This window comes from Tachyglossus aculeatus, chromosome 16, assembly GCF_015852505.1.
Source record: "Tachyglossus aculeatus isolate mTacAcu1 chromosome 16, mTacAcu1.pri, whole genome shotgun sequence".
Lineage (NCBI taxonomy): Eukaryota > Metazoa > Chordata > Mammalia > Monotremata > Tachyglossidae > Tachyglossus > Tachyglossus aculeatus.
In genome coordinates this window covers 4,091,847-4,110,946 of record NC_052081.1, presented here as the reverse complement: position 1 = coordinate 4,110,946, position 19,100 = coordinate 4,091,847, and the positions used below count along the sequence as shown (strand labels likewise).

Below are 19,100 nucleotides of genomic sequence, written 5' to 3'. Positions count from 1 at the left end.
TCTTTGTAGCCAGGCGGGGTGCCCCCCACCACCCGCCTTGGCATCATCAAACCCGGCTGAGGAGTCGGGCAGAGCGGCGGGTTATCACGGGGTGGAAGCAGGCAGGGGCTGGGCCGGTCACGCCCAATTTGGCTTCTAACGCCCCGAGAGGGCCCGTTTCCCACTCCAGAGATGGCCCGATGTGACGGAGAGTGGATCGGGAGCTTGCTCCGACCCCATGAGTGAGAGTCCTCAACACCCCGCCCCCCCACCCCTAAAAATTAAGTGGTATTAAATGCTTACTCTGTGCCAGGCCCTGGCAGCAGCAAGGCTTAGTGGCAAGACCAAGGACATGGGCGTCGGAGGTCGTGGGTTCTAATCCCCGCTCCGCCGCTCGTCTGCCGTGCGACTTTGGGCAAGTCGCTTCTCTGGGCCTCAGTGACCTGGGGATTGAGACTGAGCCCTACGTGGGACAGGGGCTGTGTCCAATCTTGTATCCACCCCAGCGCTTAGTACAGTGCTTGGCACATAGTAAGCACTTAAATCGAACAGTTATTATATTATCCTCTCCCTCGCACTTAGTACAGAGCTCTGCCCACAGTAAGCGCTCAATAAATACAGTCGATTCTTCCGGGATACGTGGGTGACGGCCTGTTGGCTGCCGCCACCGGGGCCCACCCCCCGGGCCCTAGTGGAGCCCAGGCAGGGTATAGCGGCCCAGGGCGAGAGGGTTGGTAGTCCTACCCGCAGCCCACCGTGGGGACGGGCACGTCTACACGGACGCAGAGACAGAGCCCGGAGGAAGGTAGGAGGCGGAAGCCAGACGGGTTTATTGTTCTCTGGGTGGGGGGCCGGGGGAGCAGGCCGGGGCCCTGCCCGGGCGGTCCTTCAGTGGCAGCACTTGACCCCGTGGCCCAGGCCGGAGCGAACCCAGCCCAGGTGCTGGAAGGCGGCGCATACGCTGGTGCCCACCAGGCCCAGGAGGGCTATGGACCCCAGAGCTCCTCTGCGCCGCTTGTCCGGCTCTGGGGAGGGAGAAAGGGGCCCCGGTGAGCGGGGACGGCGGGGCTTCCTGCCCTTCCGGGACCCCCGATCCCGAACGGCGCCCTCACTCACCTCCCGTGTAGTAGCCGTAGGCGTAGAGTTCCCGTCCAACGATCCACGTCAGGCCCAGGCCGGAGACGACGCGCTGGGAGGCGAGCGGATGGGGGTGTTTATCCACTAGACCGGAGCCCCCCGCCCCCTTGCCCTCCGCCACCCTCAACCCCAAGGCCCCTCCAGCCCTTTGGGTGAACCAGCGGGCTTCGGCCCCATAATAATAATAATAATAATTGTGGTATTTGTTAGGCACTTACTATTTAGTTTACTTGTACATATCTATCCTATTTATTTTATTTTGTTAGTAAGTTTGGTTTTGTCCTCTGTCTCCCCCTTTTAGACTGTGAGCCCACTGTTGGGTAGGGACTGTCTCTAGATGTTGCCAATTTGTACTTCCCAAGCGCTTAGTACAGTGCTCTGCACATAGTAAGCGCTCAATAAATACGATTGATTGATTACTACATGCCAGGCACCGTACTAAGCGCCGGGGTGGCTACAAGGTAATTAGGTTGGACACAGTTCCTGTCCCGCCCGGGGCTCACCGTCTTCATCCCCATTTTACAGGTGAGGGAACTGAAGCCTAGAGAGGTGAAGTGACTCGCCCAAGATCACACAGCAGACAAGAAGAGAAGCAGCGCGGCTCAGTGGAAAGAGCCCGGGCTTTGGAGTCAGAGGTCATGGGTTCAAATCCCAGCTCCGCCAATTGTCAGCTGGGGGGCTCTGGGCAAGTCACTTCACTGTGCCTCAGCGACCTCATCTGTAAAATGGGGATGAAGACGGTGAGCCCCCCGTGGGACAACCTGATCACCTTGTAACCTCAGCCCTTAGAACAGTGCTTTGCATATAGTAAGCGCTTAATAAATGCCATTATTGTTATTATTAAGTGGCGGAGCCGGGATGGGAGCACGGGTCCTTCGGACTCTCAGGCCTGGGCTCTATCCATGAGGCCACGTGGCTTCCTGCTGCTTCTCCCTCAGCCCCCATCCGTGTCAGTCCCCTGTGGCCGGCCCCTCCCCACCTCCCTTGTCATCTGCCCTGAAACCCCCAGCCTCCTCCTCCCATCCCCTTGCCGCCTCACTTCTCACCCACCCCTGGCATTCTGCTCCACTGCCCCCTCGCCCACCAGGGTTGCCCCGATAAATTTCTTTCAGGCATGAATGGAAACCCCATTAGATGGGGCGGTTCCTTGAAGACAGGGATCATGTCTGCTGACTCTATTAGACTGGACTCTCCCTAAGCGCTCAGTAAACGCCACTGGGCCCGGGCCCGCCCGGGAGGCCGGAGAGCCCCGGCCCTGCCCCGTCACTAACCGTGTGGCCACTCACCGGGTAGTAGACGCCTCCGACGGCGAGGAAGAACAGGAAGGCGGGATAGGATTCCAGGCTGGAGCGCGTGAGAAACACCCATGGGGAGGTTTAGAGGGGTCTCCGCACCCGGCCAGAAGCCCGGTAGCCGGGGAAGGTAGTCTAGATCACACGGGGCCCGGGATGCCAGTCCCTGGGCCCCTCTGTCGGGCTGGCTTCCAGCTTCCCCTGGCAGGCCGGGGTGGGGACGGCCCAGTTCCAATGAGTGTTAGGTGGAGGGATCCGGAGGAGCCCCCCGCCCGGCCACCCAGCACCCGGATAAGGCCCCACCCGCCTCCCACCCGTCGGCCGGGCCGGCCGGCACCCCCCGGCTGGCTACCCGAAGGCGCTCGGCCCTTCAGGGTTGGCGGGGAGAAGCTTTGCCCGTTCCCGGGGTGCCTGACCGGGTCAAGAAAGGGGCCACCGTCCCGCCCGCCTCCGTGACTCACGTGTTCTGGTGCGCTCGCTGTATGCAGTTGAAGATGTGCCCGTTCTCAGGGTCGGTGCTGTACATGACGGGGTACTGCCGGACACCGTGACACACACAGTTAAGGCGTGGGGAGTGGGATTGGGGAAGGGGGGCATCCCTCCAGGCCCCTCTCGGTCACATGTGCTCAAGCCTGACCCCCTGCTCCCGAGGCCTCCGCCACCGCCTCCGCGGCCCCCACGGCTCCGGGCCCAGGACGGGGGGTTCGTGGAGGGGGGGGCTGCTGTGCCGTGTTGACTCAGTGGGCCCACAGCGGGTGACTCACCCTGAGTCATCCTCTCAGCCTGGCATCCCCGAGGCCCGGGGCTGGGGCGTGGGCATCCTGGAGGCCCCCGCCCTGGCTCGGTCTGCTTCCTCCCCTCCCCCGGGGACCCCTCGGGCCCAGGCCCGGGCGGACACAGCGTCCTGGCCGGTCCATCGCTCGCTCTCGGTGACCGTTTCCCAAAAAGGCCTCGGGCCCACCCTGGAGCCAAGCCTCCGACAGCCCCCTTGCCCCACCGAGTGTTTCCCGCCCTGGCACGCTCCGCCTCGCCCCACGGGTTCTCCGGCCCTCCTCAGGGCCCACGGGCCAGCGACGGCGAGGGGCCACCGGCCCCGATTGGATGCCGGCCACCCCTCCCCGCCCCACCCGCCTCGTGTCCTCACAGGGCCTCTCCCGTCCCTCCTCATCCGGCCTCCGCTCTTTCCCTCTGCTCCTGGGGCTGGGGCCTAGCTCTGCCCGGCCCCCTCTATGACGGCGACCACCCCGTCGCGGGCAGGACGGGGGACTGGGGCATCGGCGACACGCTCACCTCCACCTTGTACTTCTTGCGGGCCTTGGCCACGTTCACGGCCAGGTGAGCCACCATGATGAAGCTGGCGGCCCCGGTGAGGACCACGAGGCCATATTCCTTAGAGAGGACCCCCATCCCAGCCCTGGGGGGAAGAGGAGAAGAAACAACGCGTCAGGGTGGGTGCTCGGCAGACACGACCCCACAGTTTTGTCGCCCGCTTTCACGCCGGCCATCGAATTTGGCCCTCACAGTCTCCCTGGGACGGGGGGGAAGGGGCGCAGGGACCTTACCCACCCATTTTCTAGATGAGGAAACTGAGTCTCAGAGAGAGGTTCGATGACTTGTCGGGGCCCTGGTCTCCCACCATGGCGCTCACAGGCTAAGTAGGAAGGAGGAGAGCGTAGCCTAGTGGAAATACCCCGGACCTGGGAATCAGAGGACTTGGGTTCTAATTCCAACTCTGCCCCTTGTTCACTGTGTGACCCTGGGCAAGTCACTTCTCCATGCCTCGGCACTGTTGGGTAGGGACTGTCTCTATATGTTGCCAACTTGTACTTCCCAAGCGCTTAGTACAGTGCTCTGCACAAAGTAAGCGCTCAATAAATACGATTGATTGATTGATTGGCCCCATGTGGGACACAGTCCAACCCCATTAATAATGATGGCATTTATTAAGCACTTACTATGTGCAAAGCACTGTCCTAAGCGCCGGGGAGGTTACAAGGTGATCAGATTGTCCTACGGGGGGCTCACAGTCTTCATCCCCATTTTACAGATGAGGGAACTGAGGCCCAGAGAAGTGACCTGCCCAAAGTCACACAGCTGACAATTGGCGGAGCCGGGATTTGAACCCATGAACTCTGACCTTTCCACTGGGCCACGCTGCTTATCTTGTATCTACCCCAGCGCTTAGTACAGTGCCTGGCAATCCCGTAAAACCCCCACCACAAAACATCAGGTTCTGAATTCCCCTGGGAACTGAGGCGCAGAGGAGTGAAGCGACTTACCCAAGGTCACACGGCAGAGGCAGGATTAGAACCCAGGTCCCCTGACTCCGAGGCCCAGGCTCTTTTCACAAAGCCATGCTGTTTCTTGTAAGGAGAATCCCCCGGGGGGAATTGGTGGTACTAAGCTCGCCATGGCGACAGTCACCATGGCAATGGGATGCGGGTCACCTCCCGGTGATGTGGAGCTGCCGTGGGGAATAGCCGCTTGGGTGCCAGCGGGAAGAGTTTGGAGAAATGCATCGGGGAGAGATGGGCGGGCACAGCCTGGGCCTCCTTAATCCCGACTCTGCCATTTCATTCATTCCATCGTATTTATTGAGCGCTTACTGTGTGCAGAGCACTGTACTAAGCGCTTGGGAGGTCCAAGTTGGCAACATCTAGAGACGGTCCCTACCCAACAGCGGGCTCACGGTCTCGAAAGGGGAGACAGACAACAAAACAAAACATAGTAACAAAATAATATAAATAGAATAGTAAATATGTACAAGTAAAATAGAGTAAATAATATGTTCAAACATATATACAGGTGTTGTGGGGAGGGGAAGGAGGTAAGGCGGGAGGATGGGGAGGGGGAGAGGAAGGAGGGGGCTCAGTCTGGGAAGGCCTCCTGGAGGAGGTGAGCTTTGTCTGCTGTGTGACTTTGGGCCAGTCACCTCACTTCTCTGGGCCTCCGTTCCCTCATCTGTAAAATGGGGATTGAGACTGTGAGCTCCCCGGGGGACGGGGACCGTGTCCAACCTGATTTGTTTGTATCTACCCCAGCGCTCAGTACATTGCCTGACACGTAGTAAGCGCTTAATAAATACCGCTATTATTATTCACAGAAAATAAAGGCTCAAGTATTAGCCCCTGGGCCAGCCACAGAACTGACCAGGGCTCAGCCAATCAATCCATCAATCAGTGGAATTTATTGCGCATGGAATGATAATTTTGGTATCTGTTAAGCACTTACTACGTGCCAAGCACTGTTCGAAGCGCTGTGGGAGATACAAGGTAATCAGGTCGTCCCACGTGGGGCTCATGGTCTTCATCCCCATTTTCCAGATGAGGTAACTGAGGCACAGAGAAGGGAAGTGCCTTGCCCAAAGTTGCAAGGCTGATAAGTGGCGGAGTCGGGATTAGAACCCATGACCTCTGACTCCCAAGCCCGCGCTCTTTCCACTGAGCCACGCTGCTTGTTCAGAGCACTGTACTAAGCGCTTGAGAGGACGATACAACAGAATTTAGCAGACACATTCCCTGCCCATAAAGAGCTTACAGTCTGAAGGAGGGAACAGAGATTAATATAATACTGATGATGATGATGGTATTAAGTATTTACTATGTGTCAAGCACTGTTCTAAGCGCCGGGGTAGATACAAGCTAATCAATTTGGATGTAGTCCGTGTCCTTCATGGGGCTCACAGTCTTAATCCCTGTTTCACAGATGAGGGAACTGAGGCCCAAAGAGGTGAAGTGACTTGCCCAAGGTCACCCAGCAGACATGGGGCAGACCTGGCATTAATAATAATGGTGTTTATTAAGTGCTTACTATGTGCAAAGCACTGTCCTAAGCGCTGGGGAAGTTACAAGGTGATCAGGTTGTCCCACAGAGGGCTCACAATCTTAATCCCCATTTTCCAGATGAGGGAACAGAGAAGTGAAGTGACTTGCCCAGAGTCACACAGCTGACAGTTGGCGGAGCCAGGGTTTGAACCCATGACCTCTGACTCCAAAGCCCGGGCTCTTTCCACTGAGCCACGCTGCTTCTCATTAGAACCCAGGTCCTTCTGTGCCTCAGTTCCCTCATCTGTAAAATGGGGATTCAAGACCCGTTCTCCTTCCCAGACTGGGAAGCCCCACATGAAACAGGGATTGTGTCCAACCTGATGAAAGTATATTTACCCCAGTGGTTAGCGCAGTGTCTGGCCCATAGTTCATGCCTAAATACCACAGTTATTATCATTACTGTGATTAATTCCAGCGCAGAAACTTCCTTCTCATGCCTGCGCCTCTTGCGAGTAATAAGCCCCCGGCTGGTGTCCACCGCAGCGTTATTGCCTATGTACTGAGCACTCACTGGGGGCAGGGCGCTGTACTAAGCTCTTGGGAAATAAGTGACCCGTTGCTCAGCCCCCCAGGGAGCTTCTGCTCTAATGGGCATTTGAGTCCTTTCATCGTAGTGCGTGGTGTCTGCGAAGTCGGTGAGCGGGCCTCAGTTTCCCTCCCCTGTGGGAGGTGTGTGTGGGGGGAGGGGGAGTCTGGGATATGCCTGCAGTTGTAAGAGAAGGTTTAAGTAATAATAATTGTGATTATTTATTACTAATAATAATCATCATGGCATTTGTTAGGCGCTTCCTATGGGCCTGGCGCTGTAATATGTATATCACCTGTATATATGTATATATGTTTGTACATATTTATTACTCTATTTATTGATTGATTTTACCTGTACATATTTATTCTGTTTATTTTATTTTGTTAATATGTTTTGTTGTCTGTCTCCCCCTTCTAGACTGTGAGCCCGCTGTTGGGTAGGGACCGTCTCTATATGTTGCCAACTTGGACTTCTCAAGCGCTTAGTCCAGTGCTCTGCACACAGTAAGCGCTCAATAAATACGAATGAATGAATGAATGAATATATGCTCATACATATTTATTACTCTATATTTTACTTGTACGTATTTACTCTATTTCATTTGGTTTATATGTTTTGTTTTGTTGTCTGCCCCTTCTAGACTGTGAGCCCGCTGTTGGGTAGGGACCGTCTCTATATATTGCCAACTTGGACTTCCCAAGCGCTTAGTCCAGTGCTCCGCACACAGTAAGCGCTCAATAAATACGAATGAATGAATGAATATATGTTCGTACATATTTATTACTCTATATTTTACTTGTACATATTTATTCTATTTATTTTATTTGGTTTATATGTTTTGTTTTGTTGTCAGCCCCTTCTAGCCTGTGAGCCCGCTGTTGGGTAGGGACCGTCTCTATATGTTGCCAACTTGGACTTCCCAAGCGCTTAGTCCAGTGCCCTGCACACAGTAAGCGCTCAATAAATACGATTGAATGAATGAATGATGAATAAATGAATGAAGTGGGGGGATGGCACAGCCTGGCTGCCCATCCTAGAAGACCTGCTGGCCTGGGTTCTGTCACCCTCTGTCTCTGTCCATCTCTCTGCCTCATCAGAAACACACACTCACACCTGGACCATCTGGATTTCGATTAGGGCCGGCGGGCCGGAGTCAGTTTGCTGCCAGGAGGGCAGAGATAAAGTCCGGGCCCAGCCGGAGCCGATCCCCTTCCGTCTACCCTAGCGCTTGGCACAGTGCTTTGGCACCCAGGAAGCTCATAATCCCCCCCAGAGATAATAATAATAATGGCATTTATTCAGCGCTTACTATGTGCAAAGCACTGTTCTAAGCGCTGGGGAGGTCACAAGGTGATCCCCCCTCCCTTCAAGGCCCTACTGAGAGCTCACCTCCTCCAGGAGGCCTTCCCAGACTGAGCCCCTTCCTTCCTCTCCCCCTCGTCCCCCTCTCCATCCCCCCCATCTTACCTCCTTCCATTCCGCACAGCACCTGTATACATGTATATATGTTTTACATATTTATTACTCTATTTATTTTACTTGTACCTATCTATTCTATTTATTTTATTTTGTTAGTATGTTTGGTTTTGTCTCTGTCTCCCCCTTTTAGACTGTGAGCCCACTGTTGGGTAGGGACTGTCTCTATATGTTGCCAATTTGTACTTCCCAAGCGCTTAGTACAGTGCCCTGCACAATAGTAAGCGCTCAATAAATACGATTGATGATGATGATCAGGTTGTCCCACGGGGGACTCACAGTCTTAATCCCCATTTTACAGATGAGGTAACTGAGGCACAGAGAAGTTAAGTGACTTGCCCAAAGTCACACAGCTGACAATTGGCGGAGCCGGGATTCGAACCCATGAACTCTGACTCCAAAGCCCGGGCTCTTTCCACTGAGCCACACTGCTTCATGAGATAAACCCCCAGGACCCCCAGGATTCAGCCCACCCCGACCAGAACGGTCCGACAGGAGGAGAGGGCCTCCCGGCCTACCACTGGGGAAGCAGCGGGGCTCAGTGGAAAGAGCCCGGGCTTGGGAGTCAGAGGTCATGGGTTCGAATCCCACAGCTCCGCCACTTAATAATAATAATAATGATGGTATTTGTTAAGCGCTTACTATTAATCAATCAATCGTATTTATTGAGCGCTTACTGTGTGCAGAGCACTGGACTAAGCGCTTGGGAAGTACAGATTGGCAACATCTAGAGACAGTCCCTACCCAACAGTGGGCTCACAGTCTAGAAGGGGGAGACGGAGAACAAAACATATTAACAAAATAAAATAAATAGAATAAATATGTACAAATAAAATAAATAAATAAACAGAGTAATAAATATGTACAAACATATATACATATCTACAGGTGCTGTGGGGAGGGGAAGGAGCTAGGGCGGGGGGATGAGGGGGAGAAGAGGAAAAAGGGGGCTATGTGCAAAGCACTGTTCTAGGCGCTGGGGAGGTTACAAGGTGATCAGGTTGTCCCACGGGGGGCTCACAGTCTTAATCCCCATTTTCCAGATGAGGGAACTGAGGCCCAGAGAAGTGAAGTGACTTAGTGTGCCCGAAGTCACACAGCTGACAAGTGGCGGAGCCGGGATTTGAACCCATGACCTCTGACTCCAAAGCCCGGGCTCTTTCCACTGAGCCACGCTGATGTAAATTCTCATTGCATTAGGGGGACAAGCAGTGTGGCCTCGTGGTTAGAGCCCGGGCCTGGGAGTAAGAAGGACCTGGGTTCCAATTCCGCCTCTGCCATCTGTCTTCTTTGTGACCTTGGTTAAGTCACTTCACTGGGCCTTCGTTACCTCATTTGTAAAATGGGGATTAACACTGAGCCCTACGTGGGACAGGGACTGTATCCACCCCAATTATAATAATAATAACAATAATGATGGCATTTGTTAAGCGCTTACTATGTGCCTAGCACTGTTCTTTCATTCATTCAATCGTATTTATTGAGCGCTTACTGTGTGCAGAGCACTGTACTAAGCGCTTGGGAAGTACAAGTTGGCACCATATAGAGACGGTCCCTACCCAACAGTGGGCTCACAGTCTAGAAGGGGGAGACAGAGAATGAAACAAAACATATTAACAAAATAAAATAAATAGAATAAATATGTACAAATAAAATAAATAGAGTAATAAATCCGTACAAACATATATACATATATACAGGTGCTGTGGGGAGGGGGAGGAGGGGGAGAGGAAGGAGGGGACTCAGTCTGTTCTAAGCGCTGGGGGGGAATACAAGGCAATCAGGTTGTCCCACATGGGGCTCACAGTCTTATCCTACTACTAATAATAATTACGGTATTTGTTAAGCGCTTACTATGCGCCAAGCACTGTTCTAAGCGCTGGGGTAGACACAGGGTAATCAGATCGTCCCATGTGGGGCTCACACTTTTAATCCCCATTTTATAGATGAGTTAACTGAGGCACAGAGAAGCTACGTGGCTTGTCCAAGGTCACATGGCAGACATTTGGCAGAGGCGGGATTGTATTCACTCCAGGGCTTAGTACAGTACTTGGCACATGGTAAGCGCTTAACAAATACCATTATTATTATTATTATTATTATTATTATTGTTATTATTATTATTGTTATTATTATTCTTATAGAAGCAGCATGGCTCAGTGGAAAGAGCCCGGGCTTTGGAGTCAGAGGTCATGGGTTCAAATCCCGGCTCCGCCAATTGTCAGCTGTGTGACTTTGGGCAAGTCATTTAACTTCTCTGTGCCTCAGTTCCCTCATCTGTAAAATGGGGATGACGACTGTAAGCCCCACATGGGACAACCTGATCACCTTGTATCCCCCCAGCGCCTAGAACGGTGCTTTGCACATAGTAAACGCTTAACAAAAACCATTATTATTATTATTATTATTATTATTATTATTATTCTCACCCCCAGCACTGGGAGTTCCTGGCACATAATAAACGCTTAACAGCACGAGATGCAGCATGGCCTCCTGGATAGAGCCCGGGCCTGGGTTCTAATCCTGACTCTGCCGTTTGTCAGCCGCGTGATCTTGGGCGAGTCACTTCACTTCTCTGGGCCTCAGTGACCTCATCTGCAAAATGGGGATTAAGACTGTGGGCCCCACGTGGGACAGGGACCGTGTCCAACCCGAGTTGCTCAAATGAGCCCCAGCCCTTGGCACGGGGGCTGGCACGTAGTAAATGCTTAACGAAGCCTACAAGTATTATTGATGGATGCCATAAAAAATAAAAACTGAGAGGGAGAGGAGGGAGAACTGGGAGTGAGTCACGGGGCCCTCTGGCCTCCTTTGCGCTGCCTCGGGGATCGGGAGGAGCTCCCGAAGTTTGGATCGCTCTGCTTTATCCCGCCAAGGGAGAAGCAGCATGGCCTACAGGAAAGAGCCCAGGCCCGGGAGTCAGAAGGCCTGGGTTCCAATTCCGCCACTTATCTGCTGTGTGACCCTTGGCCAACCACTCGGCTTCCCTGTGCCTTGGTTTCCTCAACTAGAAAATGGGGATTCAATCCCTGGTCTCACATCATCCCCTGGGCCTGGAATGGCCTCCCTCTGCCCATCTGCCAAGCTCGCTCTCTTCCTCCCTTCAAGGCCCTGCTGAGAGCTCACCTCCTCCAGGAGGCCTTCCCACACTGAGCCCCTTCCTTCCTCTCCCCCTCGTCCCCCTCTCCATCCCCCCCAATCTTACCTCCTTCCCTTCCCCACAGCACCTGTATATATGTATATATGTTTGTACATATTTATTACTCTATTTATTTTACTTGTACATATCTATTCTATTTATTTTGTTAGTATGTTTGGTTTTGTTCTCTGTCTCCCCATTTTAGACTGTGAGCCCACTGTTGGGTAGGGACTGTCTCTATATGTTGCCAATTTGTACTTCCCAAGCGCTTAGTACAGTGCTCTGCACATAGTAAGCGCTCAATAAATACGATTGATGATGATGATGGTCTCCCTCCCACTTCGCCTGCGAGCCCCTCACGGGACGGGGTCCGACGTTATTGATCCGTACCTACCCCAGCGCTTAGAACGGGGTTGGGCACATCATAAGCGCTTAACTATTACTATTACTTAAGTGCTTACTCTATTTATTTACTATTATTTATTTTATTTGTACCTATTTATTCTATTTATTTTGTTAATCTGTTTTGTTTTGTTCTCTGTCTCTCCCTTCTAGACTGTTAGCCCACTGTTGGGTAGGGACCATCTCTAGATGTTGCCAACTTGGACTTCCCAAGCGCTTAGTCCAGTGCTCTGCACACAGTAAGCGCTCAATAAATACGATTGATTGATTGATTGATTCTAGACTGTGAGCCCACTGTTGGGTGGGGACCGTCTCTAGATGTTGCCAACTTGGACTTCCCAAGCGCTTAGTCCAGTGCTCTGCACACAGTAAGCGCTCAATAAATACGATTGATTGATTTATTCTAGACTGTGAGCCCGCTGTTGGGTAGGGACCGTCTCTCTATGTTGCCAACTTGGACTTCCCAAGCGCTTAGTCCAGTGCTCTGCACACAGTAAGCGCTCAATAAATACGATTGATTGATTGATTCTAGACTGTGAGCCTACTGTTAGGTGGGGACCGTCTCTAGATGTTGCCAACTTGGACTTCCCAAGCGCTTAGTCCAGTGCTCTGCACACAGTAAGCGCTCAATAAATACGATTGAGGATTGATTGATTGATTCTAGACTGTGAGCCCGCTGTTGGGTGGGGACCGTCTCTATATGTTACAACTTGGACTTCCCAAGTGCTCAGTCCAGTGCTCTGCACACAGTAAGCGCTCAATAAATACGACTGACTGATTGATTGATTCTAGACCTTAGTCCAGTGCTCTGCACACAGTAAGCGCTCAATAAATACGATTGAATGAATGAATGAACGAACAGATACCGTAAGAAAAAAAGACAAAAAAAAGACAGTGGCCGTTCCCTCTCGGATCCTGCCCCGTTTTGGTGGGGACAGTCCCCAGAGAACACACTTGTACACACAAGGAAACACGGATTGCGAAAAGGGGGAGAGGCCAGCGAGAAGTTGCTCCCTTTTAACTCCCCCTCGCCATCAAGAATTTCCCGGCTTTGGGCCAGCGGGTTAAAAAAAACAACTGGAAAGCGAGTGGAGCGTCTTTGCGGATGAACAGGCCGGACATTCCACCCGGAGGTCCTGCATTATTATTATTTTTTTAATGGTATTTGTTAAGCACTTACTACGTGTCAAACACCAGTCTAAGCGCTGGGGTAAATACCAGTTCATCACGTGGGCCACAGTCCCTTGTCCCTCATGGGGCTCACAGTCCAAAAAGGAGGGAGAACAGTTACTGAATCAATTACAATGATTGATGAATCAATTACAATCAATGAATCAATTACAGCGCTCAGTACAGTGCTCTGCACATAGTAAGCGCTCAATAAATACGATTGCTTGATTGAATCCCCATTTTACAGTTGAGGAAACTGTGGCACAGAGCAGTCAGTTTTTCAATATACTGTTTGTTAATAATGATAGTGATGGCATTTATTAAGCGCTTACTATGTGCAAAGCACTGTTCTAAGCGCTGGAGAGGTTGCAAGGTGATCGGGTTGTCCCACGGGGGGGGCTCACAGTCTTCATCCCCATTTTCCAGATGAGGTCACTGAGGCCCAGAGAAGTTCATTCATTCATTCATTCATTCAATCGTATTTATTGAGCGCTTACTGTGTGCAGAGCACTGTACTAAGCGCTTGGGAAGCACAAGTTGGCAACATATAGAGACGGTCCCTACCCAAAGTCACCCAGCCAACAAGTGGCGGAGCTGGGATTTGAACCCATGACCTCTGACTCCAAAGCTCATACTCTTTCCACTGAGCCATAGTTAATTATTACTACCACTACCGATAATAATAGTGGTATTTGTTAAGCGCTTACTATGTGCCAAGCACTGGAAGGTGGGACCTCCAGGTTTGATCACTTAGTCCAGTGCTCTGCACACAGTAAGCGCTCAATAAATACGATTGATTGATTTACGGCTCTGGGGAGATGGAATAAGAATCCATTTCTGACAACTGGCCTGTTTCCTTGAATTTATAAGAAGCGCGCCATAGAGGCACTTTCTACTCCACAAACAGCGTGGCCGAGTGGGTCGAGCCCGGGCGTCGGAGGGTCATGGGTTCTAATCCCGCTCCGCCCCTTGTCAGCTGCGTGACCTTGGGCAAATCACCTCACTTGGGCCTCGGTTCCCTCACCTGTAAAACGGGGATGAAGAAGACCGTGGGCCCCACGGGGGACAACCTGATCGCCTTGCATCCTCCCCAGCGCTTAGTACAGTGCCTGGCGCCTAGGGAGTGCCTCACAAACACCGTTAACCAAAGGAAGATAAAACGATGTGGAGGGAGAGCAGACACAATCCATGGGGAAAGCGTTTAGTACAGTGCTCTGCACACAGTAAGCGCTCAATAAATACGATTGAATGAATGGGGAAAGACACTCCGGGCCCACGCACATCTGGTTTGCAAGCCCGGTGGGGTGGCTGAAACCCTTGGCCTGCGAGGCAGAAGGTCATGGGTTCTAATCCAGGGAAGCAGCTTGGCTCGCTGGAAAGCGTGTGGGCTTGGGAGTCAGTGGTCATGGGTTCGAATCCCGGCTCCGTCACTCAGCTGTGTGACTTGGGCAAGTCACTTCTTTGAGCCTCAGTTCCCTCATCTGGAAAATGGGGATGAAGACTGTGAACCCCCTGTGGGACAACCTGATCACCTCGTATCCCCCCCAGAGCTTAGAACAGTGCTTGGCACACAGTAAGCGCCTAACAAATACCAAAATTATTATTATTAATCATCATCAATCGTATTTATTGAGCGCTTACTGTGTGCAGAGCACTGTACTAAGCGCTTGGGAAGGACAAGTTGGCAACATATAGAGACAGTCCCTACCCAACAGTGGGCTCACAGTCTAAAAGGGGGAGACAGAGAACAAAACCAAACATACTAACAAAATAAAATAAATAGAATAGATATGTACAAATAAAATAAATAAATAAATAGATATTAATGGATGGATGGGATAAATATTAATCCCAGCTTTGCCACTTATCCGCTGTGTGACCTTGGGCAAGTCACTTTGTTTCTCTGGGCCTCAGTTCCCTCAGCTGGAAAATGGGGATGAAGACTGTGAGCCCCCTGTGGAACAATCTGATCACCTTGCATCTCCCCCTGCGCTTAGAACAGTGCCTGGCACATAATAAGCGCTTAACAAATACCAAAATTACTATTATTAATCCCGGCTCTGCCACTTATCCGCTGTGTGACCTTGGGCAAGTCACTTCTTCGTTTCTCTGGGCCTCGGTTCCCTCAGCTGGAAAATGGGGACGGGGACCCTGAGCCCCACGGGGGATGGGGACTTGTGTCCGACCTGACTGCCTTGTATGAACCCCAGCGCTTAGTACAGGGCCTGGCACAGGGTAAGCGCTTGGCAGATTCCAACATCGTGATTATTAGTAACTGTGACGATTTGGGGGGAAGGGAATAAGAAACCGAAAGCAGCCGGGCATCACGAAATGGTTCCGAAAAGGACAGCAGGGAGGGGCTGATGAACGGGTTTTGTGAGGGTGGGCAGGGCGGGGCAGGGGGGCTAGGGGTGGGCAGGGCAGGGGTGGGCATGGGTGAGCAGAGCAGGGGTGGGCAAGGGTGGGCAGAGCAGGGGTGGGCAAAGTTGGGCAGAGCAGGGGTGGGCAAGGGTGGGCTGGGCAGGGGTGGGAAAGGGTGGGCAGGGAAGGGGTGGGCAAGGGTGGGCAGAGCAGGGGGGGCAGGGCAGGGGTGGGAAAGGGTGGGCAGGGCAGGGGTGGGTAAGGGTGGGCAGAGCAGGGGTGGGCTGGGGGTGGGCAGGGCAGGGGTGGGCAGGGGGTGGGCAGGGCAGGGGTGGGCAGGAGTGGGCAGGGCAGGGGTGGGCTAGGGGTGGGCAGGGCAGGGGTGGACAGGGCAGCGGTGGGCAAGGGTGGGCAGGGCAGGGTTGGGCAAGGGTGGGCAGGGCAGGGGTGGGCTGGGGGTGGGCAGGGCAGGGGTGGGCAAGGGGTGGGCAGGGCAGGGGTGGGCAAGGGTGGGCAGGGCAGGGGTGGGCAAGGGGTGGGCTAGGAGTGGGCCGGGCCGGGCTGGGGTGGGCAAGGCCTTCTCATCCGATGTTGGATTAGGGAGTAAGGCTTGCTTAGTCGGGTGGGAGGAGGAGGAGGAGGAGGAGGAGGAGGAGATGGCTTATTTTTGGGTAGTTCTTTATGCTCTGTCGTTCCATTTCCCGGGGAGTGTTTGGGGCCCTCCCGGGGCCCACCCTCCGAAGCCTCCGGGGGCCGGGGCGGGGGGCCCGGGGGGCCCGGGGGTCCCGGGGGGCGGACACTTACCGGCTCGCGACGTCTGGGTCTGTCTGTCTGTCTGTCTGCGTGTGTGTGTGTGTGTGTGTGTCTGTGTGCCTGTCCGTGTCTCTCCTGTGTGTCGGTGTGCCTGCGGCCCCGAGGCCCCGCCCCTTTCGGTGTCCGAAGCCCCGCCCCCTCACCACGCCCCGCCCCAATCAGAGCCCTGCCCCGAGGACACGCCCCTCTCGGCCTCCGAAGCCCCGCCCCCTCCACCACCCACGCCCAATCGGAGCGCTCCCCCGAGGATACGCCCCTCTCTCCGAAGCCACACCCCCACACAAAGCCACGCCCCGACCAGAGCCCTTCCCCGAGGCCACGCCCACCTTCGCCGAAGCCCCGCCCCATCACCAGGCCACGCACCAATCGGCGTCCTTCCCGAGACCACGCCCATTTTCTCGGTAGCCCCGCCCCGCCCCTCCACCACGCCACGCCCAATCGGAGCCCTTCCCCCGAGGCCACGCCCCTCTTTCCAGAGCTCCTGCCTTCACCAGGCCACGCCCTAATCGGAGCCCCCGCCCACTCTCCGAGGCCCCGCCCACTCCACGAGGCCACGCCCAATCAGAGCCCTTCCCCAGGCCCCGCCCCCTTCACGAGGCCACGCCCACTCGGAGCCCCACGCCTCGTCCACGAGGGGGCGCCCCCTCCTCGGGAGCCCGACCGCTCCACGACGCCACGCCCCATTCATTCATTCATTCATTCATCCATCCATCCATCCATCCATCCATCCATCCATCCATCCATCCAGTCGTATTTATTGAGCGCCTACCCTGTGCAGAGCACTGTACTAAGCGCTTGGGAAGTCCAAGTTGGCAACATATAGAGACGGTCCCTACTCAACAGCAGGCTCACAGTCTAGAAGGGGGAGACAATAAATACAATTGAATAAATGAAAGAATACATTCCCTTTCCCACAAGGGGCTCCAAGTCATCAACTGCTCTAAGCGCCTAGTCCAGTGCTCTGCACACAGTAAGCGCTCCATAAATACGATTGAATCAACCCCATTTTCCAGATGAGAGAACTGAGGCCCAGAGAAGTGAATTTGCCCAAGGCCACACAGCAGATATGATGACGATGATATTTGTTAAGCGCTTACTACGTGCAAAGCACTGTTCTACTTCCCAAGCACAGTGCTCTGCACATAGTAAGCACTCAATAAATACGATCGATGATGATGATACAAGATGATCAGGTTGTCCCACGTAGGGTTCACAATCTTAATCCCCAGTTTACAGGTGTGGGAACTGAGGCCCAGAGAAGTGACATGTGGCAGAGGCGGGATTCGAACCCACCCGTCGTTAGGTAGGGGGTGTCTCTATTTGTGGCCGAACTGTACCTTTGAAGAGCTCAGTACAGTGTACCGCACACAATAGTAAAAGCTCAATAGCGACCATTGAATGAAGGAATTCATTCATTCCTCTGACTTCTCTGACTCCCATGCCTGGACCCTATCCACTAGGCCACGCTGCTTTTCGTGGCCTACAACACGACAGAGCTGGTAGACTTGTATCCACTCCAGCGCTTAGTACAGTGCCTGGCACCTAATAAGCGCTTAACAAACACCAGAATCATTGTTATTATCATTGTTATTATTAGTCCCGTTCAGGATGCCCCAGGGAGGTCTCAGGATTGTCTCTCTTTATTGCTGAATTGTACTTCCCAAGCGCTTAGTACGGTGCTCCGCACAAAGTAGCGCTCAGTAAATACGATTGAACGAATGAATGAATTAGGGCTCCCCGCCCCAGCCCGTGTTCCTCCCACGCCCGGCAGGGGGCGGTCATTTTGGGCGACACTGCGCATGTGCGAGAAAAATGGCCGCGCCCACGCGTCCTCCACGGCGGCGCGCTCTCCTGCGCCCTCTCGTGGCGAGGAGGGTGTGCGACAGCGCTTCGACGACGGGGGCTCCGGGGCTCCTCCTCGCCCTCTGGTGGAAGAAGGTCGAAGTGCGCCCAACTGAAATCACTTCGATCACAGGTCTTGGCCTCCTTAACAATAACAATAATAATAATAATAATAATAATAATAATAAATAATAATGACGATGGTATTTGTTAAGCGCTTACTATGTGCCAAACACTGTTCTCTCTGCACACAAGAGACTGTCAGCTCCTTGAGGGCCGGGATCATGCCTAATAACTCGACTGTACTAAGTACTAGGGAGACCCTCCCCTCTATCCTTTTCCTCCTCCTCTTCCTCCTGCCAATTTCTGTCTTTCTCTTCTTCCCTCTCCTCCTCCTCCCTATCTCTATCTTCCTTTTTCCTCCTCCTCCTCCCTATCTCTATCTTCCTCTTTTTCCTCCTCCTCCTCCTCCCTATCTCTATCTTCCTCTTTTTCCTCCTCCTCCAGTGCTTAGAACAGCACTTGACACATAATCAGTGCTTAACAAATACCATTATGATTATTATCTCTAGCTTCCTTTTTCCTTCTCCTGACCCTCCGTATCTCTATCTTCCTCTTCTTCTTCCTCCTCCTCCTCCTCCCCATCTCTAGTTCCTCCTCTTCCTCATCTCTATTTTCCTCTTCCTTCTCCTCCTTCTCCAGTGTTTAGAACAGTGCTTGATACATAGTAAGAGCTTAACAAATACCATTATTATTATTATCTCTATCTTCCTCTTCTTCCTCCTCCTCCTCCTCCCCATCTCTAGTTCCTCCTCTTCCTCATCTCTATTTTCCTCTTCCTTCTCCTTCTCCTCCTTCTCCAGTGTTTAGAACAGTGCTTGATACATGGTAAGAGCCTAAGAAATACCATTATTATTATTATTATTGTTATCTCTATCTTCCTCTTCTTCCTCCTCCTCCTCATCTCTATTTTTTTTCTTCTTCCTCCTCCTGTGCTTCGAACAGTGCTTGGCACGTAGTAAGCACTAAACAATACCATTATTATTATTATTCATTCATTCAATCGTATTTATTGAGCGCTTACTGTGTGCAGAGCAGTGGACGAAGCGCTTGGGAAGTCCAAGTTGGCAACA

The 19,100-nt window shown here is 53.0% G+C and overlaps 1 protein-coding gene across 1 annotated transcript; it reads right to left on the bottom strand.

Moving 5' to 3' along the window:
- Positions 1-780: 780 nt before the first annotated feature.
- On the bottom strand, positions 781-16,157 carry MGST3 (microsomal glutathione S-transferase 3). The gene is made up of 6 exons (XM_038758120.1): positions 16,117-16,157; positions 3,699-3,822; positions 2,870-2,943; positions 2,403-2,460; positions 1,096-1,168; positions 781-1,004 (listed from the first exon to the last, which is right to left on the bottom strand). Exons 2-6 carry the CDS (start codon positions 3,813-3,815, stop codon positions 868-870), a joined length of 459 nt encoding a protein of 152 aa, XP_038614048.1. The 5' UTR covers positions 3,816-3,822; positions 16,117-16,157; the 3' UTR covers positions 781-867.
- Positions 16,158-19,100: the final 2,943 nt, after the last annotated feature.

What these genes read in the sequence shown, in the direction of transcription:
- MGST3 (XM_038758120.1), bottom strand. Translation starts at nt 3,815, where the DNA reads ATGGGGGTCCTCTCTAAGGAATATGGCCTCGTGGTCCTCACCGGGGCC. An exon ending in GCAAGAAGTACAAGGTGGAG is followed by an intron (nt 2,944 to 3,698) that starts GTGAGCGTGTCG and finishes GGTGTCCGGCAG; the next exon opens with TACCCCGTCATGTACAGCAC. An exon ending in CTACGGCTACTACACGGGAG is followed by an intron (nt 1,005 to 1,095) that starts GTGAGTGAGGGC and finishes CTCCCTCCCCAG; the next exon opens with AGCCGGACAAGCGGCGCAGA.